Raw genomic sequence first — 9311 nt, 5'->3', positions numbered from 1 at the left:
ATTCTAAATCTCCTCGTGACATCCTGTATCACATTCGAGACTTCAATAATTTTTTTGGTCTAACAATCATTTCTACCCTAACGAAAATGAGCGTTAAGTGTGTGATCCTACATGTTCGAGAATATGCATACATGGTCGAGACACCTCTGTGATCAATAATGAATAGTCGGACCTGGATATCCATAATGATTCTCACACATTCAACAAAGATTTTTATCGACCGAAGATGCCAAGGATTCAAACAATCCAATATTCCATTCCCTTTGTCGCGCGATATTACCTGCCCGAGATTTGATTGTCGGTATCAACATACCTAGTTTAATCTCGTTCCTAGCAAGTACTCTTTACTCGTACTGTAATATTCATGTGGCTAACTCATTAGTCATGTGCTTGCAAGTGATATAAAATGTGTGTTACCGAGCGGGACATGAGTATATCTCTCAATCATGATGGACGGACAAATCTCAGTCTTGATACATGCTACCAAATAAGAACTTTCTGAGATACCTGAAATACACTTATACACCTTTATGATCACCCAATTACGAAGTGAGGGTTGATGCCCCTAAAGTATTCTTGCGGTATCTGGGAGTAACATAATCTCGTGTTCTAAGGATTTTGATAGTTGACATTTGAAAGCTACAACAATTTAAACAGAGTGACACGATCTTATTGATTTGCTTATTAGGTCTTGTTCTCATGTCATTCTCCTAATGACATGACACTATTATTAATTAACAACATATTTCTATGGTTAGAAAACTTTAACCATCATTAACCAACGGACTAGTCTAGTAGAGACTTACTAGGAACACCGTGTTGTTTATGAAAGCACACATTTATTATGTTTTTGGTTAATACAATTCTAGTATGGAGTATAACCATTCATCATGCACAATGAAATGTGATAATAACCATATTATTTATTGCCTTGAGGGCATATTTCCAAAATGCACCGCCTCGCAACACCTCATGGCCGGCAAGTACCACCTTGTCGTGCCTCCCGCCAACATGCCACGGCCACCACCCGCTCGGCAAAGTTGCCGCATATGAGCCGACAACGACGTACATACATACTACTTCTATCTTTACTTATACTTCATAAGTTTATATTGGTACAAATAAATTGGACCATACGGGTTTTGTACATAGCTAAGCATATTTGTTTAGTTTTTTAAAAGACCATCATGCCTTCAATTATGAAGGAGTATTTATCGATCTCACTTGTCTTTGTGTTTGAGTTTATATGAGTTCGGGAGGAGGGGGTTTGTATTGAATCAAACGCCTATACTAAATCTCTTGTTTAGACCTAGAGTAATATATTTGTTGTGCAATTTCAATCCTGAGATAACGTGCTGGAGTAAAACTTTTTGACCTGGAGCAAGTAATATGATTTGTTGTGCAATTTGAAGACTGAGATAACGTGCTGTCGCCGCCACCGAGGCTGGATCGAGTGTCCTGGCACCACGTACTGCCGGCACCCGACGCAGGCCATTTCTCTAGCTTATCCCGTAAATATACAAAATCTCTGAGCTGCCGATCAGAGCACCCACAGCCAGCTTGTCATTTGGCTCCGCCGCGAAGGAGAAGAAGCGTCCAAACCAAGAATCAAAATGGTGGAGGTAACCAGTGCGCTCATCTCCGTCCTCTTCGCCGCCTTCTCGCTCCCCTGCCTCCTCCTCATCGTCGTCGTGGCCGAGGCCGTCGTCCGCCTCGCCGCACTCGCGGTCCGCGGCGACGGGTACATGTGGCCCTCGCGGTCCGCGTTCCTCGGCTACCGCATCGCGCGCGCCGGCCACCTTTCCTATTCGTCGTCTTCATCCTCCTCCGCCGTGTCCGGCGGCGGCGGCGGCTTCTTCCAGCAGGACGAGTCTCTGCCGCCCGAGTTCCTGGACCTCCTCGCCGTCGCGGTGTACCGCAAAGGGACGGACGCGGCCGTGGACTGCGTGTTCTGCCTGTCGCGGATCGACGAAGGCGAGGAGGTGCGCGAGCTCCGGTGCCGCCACGTCTTCCACCGCGAGTGCCTCGACGCCTGGCTCCTCCGCCCGCGCGCCACCTGCCCGCTCTGCCGCGACCGCCTCCTCCCCTCCGAGCCTCCCCGCGCCTGCGCCCGCGCATTCGACGACGACGAAATCTACGTCGAAGACGAAGAGCACGAGGACCTCTCCTCCTCCTCGTACGCCGCCGGCGCCTCCTACCCCCACGGCGCCGCGCTGTGGCACATGTAACCAAGCCAGCAAACGATCAATGCCGGACGGCCATTCGCTCCGATCATCCGCTTGGTACATTTCTACCGCGCGAGAGCCAGAGTTCTTTTTTCTTCTTTCACTTTTTTCCTTCCTTCCTTCACATTCACGTAGTTGGTACGTCGATTAATCTCTCGCTCTCTGGAAAAGGTGATGTAGTGTTCTTGGAGAAAAAGGAAAAGGTGATGTATAGGTGCATGGCTCCTATTGCTGTCCTGTCCTGTCTTGGTAAATAAGGCTCGCCTGATTGCTTTTATGGATAACGACGGCTCACCTGCCTCTCTTAATTTCCCTCCTTTTTCCAATCATGGCGATCTAATTGTGTCTACAGTGAGTTTGCTTCTGTATTTCTAGAAGGGTGGTATTCAACTATTCATTCGGCGATACTAAATGTTGCATGAATCTTATAAAATCTTAAACAGACAAGGATTCAGTGTATTGTGGCTAGCGCCACAAGGAATGCTCGAGGCTAGATCGACAAGATTTTCTACTTTATTGATGCGCTTTGTACTGATCGATATTTCTCTTAACGCTAGGATTCTTTTCGCAGAAAAAAAAAATGCTCAAGGCTAGATCGACAAGATTTTCAACTCAAAGTCGTCAAAAAACACACGTGCTGAATATGTACCAACTTCTATAGCTCGACAGTGACTCGACAGTGCTTGAATTGCTAAAGCGGTTACGTAAACTTTGACAGTAGTACTTTTTTATGTTTATTGGTAGTCACCAGACTGTTTGAGCACGTGTTGTGCAATCCTACCACCTTAGTCCAAGTCCTCATGGACCCATCCTCACCGTTTCCCTTTATTAAATTTTCTTCACCACAAAGTTAGTGATAAGGGGATCCTAGCAGATCCTCCTAAGGTGTTGCCCAATCTTTCACAGCGAGAATTCGGGATAGTAGAATCTCCCAAAAACGTGATGAACGCAGCTTGGATAAGATTCAAGAGGGACGAATCCAGCAAGCAACGGATCGATGAACGATACGCCTCAAAACCTGGGCTAGACAATCCTTGATGAACACAAGAACCTTCACAGCGGATATATTACGAACTAGATAAACGGCAGCGCCGTACCCCCGAAGGGATGATACACGTGAACACACGCAAATGTTTTAACCTAAAACTTCTCTATCCCTAACCCTAGCCACACCATCTCCTTATATGAGGGGATGGTGGCTGGCCAGCCCTTGTGGGCCTCTATAACTTGGTTTGGACAGGTCCAAACCAAAACTGACTCAACTTATTAAAATCCCTAATTAGCCCACATATGACCATAAATATAAAATACAATAATTAAGATAACTAGCTAGGTGGAGTCCTGAAATTGGGCTTCACCTCGACCTTTATGCCCGTATCAGTTAGACAATCAAACTACCATTGCTTAAAGATACTCCCTCTCTCCCAGTTTATTAGGTGTACACATACCCCTAGATCGCAAATTTGATCAAGTTAACATTAGTTATATGTTACAAAAATTATATCATTAGTTAATTTAAATGTTCTATTTTCTAATGATATAATTTTTGCATTATATAATTTATATTATATAGGTTAAAATGGCGATATAGGGATACGGGGAAGACTAGTAAACTGAGATGAAGGGAGTAGCTTTTAATATTCCCTTCGATTCATATTATTTATTGCTATTATAGATATATTTAAAACTAAAATCTGTAAGATGCATTTCAAAATAAATGGAGCATATACTTTCATGTTCCAAAACACCCCATGTGTATAAGAAACAGTTAATATCGATTGGAGAAAGTAGTATCTTAAAGCCTGCAAATCAAACTTTGGCTGGAGTCAAATTGAGCATGCTCATTTTATTGTACGAGCTAGGCCCAGATTAGTCTAGATTGATCAACACTGGACTTCTTTGCACCCTTGATAGTACCTCCCTCTTATTCATATTACTTAATGCTAAAATGGATATATATATATAACTAAAATATGTCTAGATATATCTATATTAATGTCAAGTAATATGAATCGGAGAAAATATCAAATTTCAGGCACTAATTTGGGCGATCGTGTTGTCGCCTACACGATGAATAATAGGATAAGGTAAGTTGCAAGGGTATTTCTGCTGTGGGCCCTAGCAATTTTCACTTTGCGTTTTTTCCTAAGAAAAACAGTCACCGTGTGTGGGCTCACATCCTGTTGCACTGCCGTGTCAGAATCGATACGTTCACGAGATACATTTGGGGCAAATTTAAAGATTCGGAACTGATGCGGTTGAAACACTGAACCTTCATTTCTATCTCTGTTGCTCTCTTTTTTCGTAAAAGAATGTTGTAGATTTGTCTAAATTTAGATATATATATATCTATACACTAAATAATGTCTAAATATATCTAATTTAGAGTGAAATGTAACATTTTTTATGAACATAGAGAGTACTGGACTTTATACTTTAAGGAGATTTTGCAATGGTGGTCACTAGATCGAGTGCGCGCCCTATAGTCTATCGTCATAGATAAATGGTAATAATGACGACCAATTCAATGGCCAACGCATAGCATATCCGCCAACCAGATCAATTATACTCTACTAGGTAGATGAATCTTAGGCCATCTCCAACGCAGAGAACCCAGGGAGCTCCTCAACGCGGACCAGTGCGGCGCCAACCCCAGGCCGCACACCCCCGCGTGGGTGCAGTTGGCTACCTGGGCCGCGGTCCAACAGGATCGTGGTATTTGAGATTTTCTCCCATTTTTATCCTTTTCCGTTTTGTTTCTGTTTCTTTTAAAAAAAACTGATTTATAATATGTACAACCCTCAGCCCTGGGGGAGAACTACTCACTCCTTATCATGGGATTCAGCAACGGTGATGGAGATGGTGGTGGAGTCGATGGAGATGGCTCCGGGGGTTATTTCCCGTCCAGGCAGGGTGCCAGAACAGAGACTTCTGTCCCCCGGATCTTATCTGCGATGGCGGCGGAGCTACGGAACTTTTCGTGGATGGAGGCTTGTATATTTATGGTTTTTGCGTTAGGAGATTTATATATGCGGAAGGGCGAGGTTGGTGGAGGCCTGGGTGGCCCACACCATGCCTAGGCGCGGGCTAGGGCCAGGCCGCACCTAGGGTAGGTGTGGCCTCCCTGCGCCTCCTCTTCATCTCCCCTTTGGACTCTATCTTCGTTACGGTAAAATATTGACTTCGGCTTTTGCTTCGTCCAATTTCGAGAATATTTCCTGTACAATTTTTCTGAAATACACAAACAACAGAAAACATGGAACTAGCACTGTGGTATCTTGTTAATAGGTTAGTGCCAGAAATCATATAAAAGTGCATCGAAGTGTAAGCAAAACATATATAAATTAGTGTAAAACAAGCATGGAGCACCAAAATTTATTGATACGTTTGAGACGTATCAAGCATCCCCAAGCTTAACTCCTGCTCGTCCTCGAGTAGGTAAGTGATAACAAAATATTTTTTGAGGTGACATGAAGCCAACACAGTCTTGATCAAGCATGTAAAGCATTGTGAGCTGGGATCAAAGTACTCTAAACATAGGCATGATAGATATAATTCAATAGAACTTAGCAACTATGTTATAACAAGAAGAGTAACTCAACCAACGGATTATGAATAATAGTGAATTGAAAGCAACTGTTTGTTTATGAGCATAGAGTAAACATAATAAAGTGGTACTCAACATGTCCTTTATGAAGTAGCAAAACATAAATGCTAGGACACCTTCAAAGTTCAGAGGGTGACTAGATACAAGTAATTTAAGAACAAGCAATATAGCACAATCATGAATCAATGAATAATAATTTTGGGACTATGCACATTGAACTAAGAATGACAACTATGCTCTCTTAATTGGTGCATAAAGAAGAAGATGAAGACTCAACATAAAATTAAAAGAGAGACTCTTTGGAGAGTAAGCAAGATAAACAAGCTTTATAAACCTTCCAAAAAGTATGGTACCCATTAGCTTTGAGCTCTCAATTCCCCTATCATAAGCATCTTGAATGGTTAAAGTTAATGTGAGTCAAAAATGAGCTATATGCTTGCAAATCACAAGTTGAAAATCTCATGCCCCTTGAATGCGAGTACCTAAACCTCATGCTACTCAATTTAGGTCCCAAATAATTTCTTGTCATTGTAAGTATACATGTATCATTGAGAACCACCAACGGGGTACCTCTTTCCCAATGATATGGAGGTACTCTTGTAGGAGCAATCCCATGCCAAAATAACAAAACAAACAGACAGTGAGCATCTCAACAATATTTTATTTATTATGGGTATAGATTTTTTTATTGCAAATGCTTCATAGAATGATCAGTATGGCTTAGCTGTAAATCTCCACCATGAATGATGCATGGCTTAGATTAGCGGCCCAGACGTTTCTCTAACTCATATACAAACTCCATGGACTTACATGTTACCATTTTATTTCGCACCGCTAGGCATCCATAAAGAAAAGAATATGACATCAACCAAATATAAGTGCAATGTCGAAAATGTTCCCCATGAAAGCATGGTTATACTAACTCCCAACTTGCAATTTGCAAACATATAAACTTCATAAGATAGTGTGGTGACCCGGCATACCACTGCATGGTGTAGTATGCAAGTCTGATATAACACCAATGAAACACCGTTTCACTAGTATTATATCGCTCAGAGTGGTACAACAGAAACATATGCGGGTCCAAGGTATGTCTATAGAATTACAACACTGACTCTTTACAAAAGATTCACACAGCCTCCTACTTTACAATGAGGTAAAACTGCAATTAATCTCCAGAAGAATGACTCGTGGTCTAATCCTAGCACGGACTCTATTTGTAGAGTATTTAACTAGCTATAGAGGCTATGAATAGGTTCTAGCAAATAGGAACTAGGTTTAGGAAGCTAGTTCCCTTCTATGGCTAATCTAGGTTTTATCCTTGTTGGATGTGGTGTTTGTCTCTTCTGACAGGTTCCAGTCCCTTGAAGTAGTTGTTGACTCCTCGGTCTTCGAGTTGCACTGTAGATCCTCCTTCGATGCCTCCATATCTAAGCAGGGGATTTAAGAGTGAGATGAGTACGAGCGTACTCAACAAGTTCATTTTAGGAAAGAGGTGTTTAATGCACTAGCTACAACATTAGACCAGAAAGTCTAATACCAATGCAGGTTTTGATAATCATTTCTTCAAAAGGTTGCTTTTATTCAGAAGAACTATGTCCGTCAGCCTTCACCGGTTTACTAGAACTTCATGGAGTTCCTTTCCGGCAGCGTTCGCAGTTCCATAACCCAGAACAGGGAGTGATAGGTCACGATTCATTACACTCTGCAGAGGTGTGTTGCTTTACCCATAAGAGATCTTATCCTTGTTGCCAACCGAGTTGCAGGGTCGTCCACACTTCCTTTGGTGTGAGGCCAGGAGTAAGGTCTTAGCCAATCATATTCCTCCGCTACCTCGCACACCCACCCTTTTGTAAGTCTGTCCTGCCCTTTATCTATGGAGATACCAACCCAGGCATTTGTTCTCCCCTATACCAATAAGGTAGACCGTTCCGAACAATTTATATGCCCTGCCCTATACACCATAGATAGACCGACCCGGACAACCCTTACAATCCATGATAGACCGCATTACCGTGGGGAATTAGAATGGGATCCCCACCCCACCGCTTGTCCCTCAGGATCAAGTGTCTACGGTAAGCGCATCCGTTGATGAACGAAAGGTGGAAATACAATTGACTACTCCGTCCCACTCCAGATCTTATGGTTAACACGAGTTTTACGGCACAAGAATCACTGGACGACATTTGTTGCTTAATCCTAGATGGATATAAACCCATTGCAATGGAACCTCCACCATATCAACACATACCATGGTTCCATTGCCCACCACATAGTCATATTCATAGTTATGAAAATAGTACTTTTGATTTTTATGCAAGAGTGATAAGTAGAGTACTGTGCAAGTAATTTGGTAAAAATACTCAAATGACATGAAAAAGCGATGAACTTGCCTTTCTTGACTGCAAGATTATGCAGGCAAGGTCTTCGATACGCAATAACTCCAAATTCTGAAATAGCATCATCGTCCGGTAAGGACGATGTTTAAAAGATTGGCAAGGATGCAATAATGCATAAGTATGAGATGCATTCGCTCTAAGCGTGACCTAACCCCGATGATTTAGGATTAGTGAGTTATAATGATTAGTTCAGGGTGTGTTGCACTTTTAGAGTGGTTCACAAACAAGATTCTTATTAGGGTTTTGTTGTCTTAGAATCATAAGCAAGTGGTAGAATGCATAGTAACAATCATACATACCTAGGGATAGTAGTTGTATAATAAGTAAAGACAGTTGTCAATTTTTAAGTTCTATAGTGTATGATTTATGATTACTTATATACTTCAAAAGAATAACATTTAAAGAACATGTTCTTTAATAAAGAACAAGTATGATAATTAGGGTTTTGGAGTTCTATGGTTTACTATGGTTTCCAAATTAGCTTCTTGAGTAAGTAGTAGATGGATCCCAACAATGTTGGATTCATCTATAGTTAGAACTTGTAGGATTGAGTTAAGCCTAAGTGTCTTAAGCAATTTATTATAAATAGTTGCTATCAAGGTTGGTATATCTTGCTGGTGCTAGGTAGCTAGGGTTTATAGGTCCTGTTAGGTAGGGTTGATGAATACTCTCTATTTACTTCAAAAGAATAACTTTTGAAGAACATACTTCTTAAGGAATAAGAATTATTACAATTAAGGTTGAGGTTGTCTAGGGTTTCCTATTGGATCCACTAAGTAAGGAATAGTTAGTTCCTAAATAGGATATTTCATAAGTATCTAACACTAGTAGGGTTCAGTGTGTATGGAAAATGATGCACAATGTTGGCATGGTTGATATTAGGGTTCATCACAATGGTGTGATGCTAAGCATGGTTAATTAATGTTGATATATTTATGGCTAGGAACTAGGGTTTACACTTGGTTGATCCTACTTGATCATCTAGTTTTATTTGGATGACAACATGGAATAGCAATTAACTAGTGATAGGTTTCTTACATTTTATGTGGACATGGCAATTGTTTAGTTGCTATTATGGTT

At 41.5% G+C, this 9311-nt stretch overlaps 1 protein-coding gene across 1 annotated transcript; it reads left to right on the top strand.

Annotated features, from left to right (window-relative positions):
• Positions 1–1510: 1510 nt before the first annotated feature.
• LOC124658833 (E3 ubiquitin-protein ligase Os03g0188200-like) lies at positions 1511–2533 on the top strand. The gene has a single exon (XM_047196840.1). It carries the CDS (start codon positions 1614–1616, stop codon positions 2226–2228), a length of 615 nt encoding a protein of 204 aa, XP_047052796.1. The 5' UTR covers positions 1511–1613; the 3' UTR covers positions 2229–2533.
• The last annotated feature ends 6778 nt before the right edge of the window (positions 2534–9311 follow it).

The sequence above is a fragment of the Lolium rigidum genome, chromosome 6 (assembly GCF_022539505.1).
Source record: "Lolium rigidum isolate FL_2022 chromosome 6, APGP_CSIRO_Lrig_0.1, whole genome shotgun sequence".
Lineage (NCBI taxonomy): Eukaryota > Viridiplantae > Streptophyta > Magnoliopsida > Poales > Poaceae > Lolium > Lolium rigidum.
Note: the sequence above shows the minus strand (reverse complement) of the source record. Positions and strands in the feature narration are given on the sequence as shown.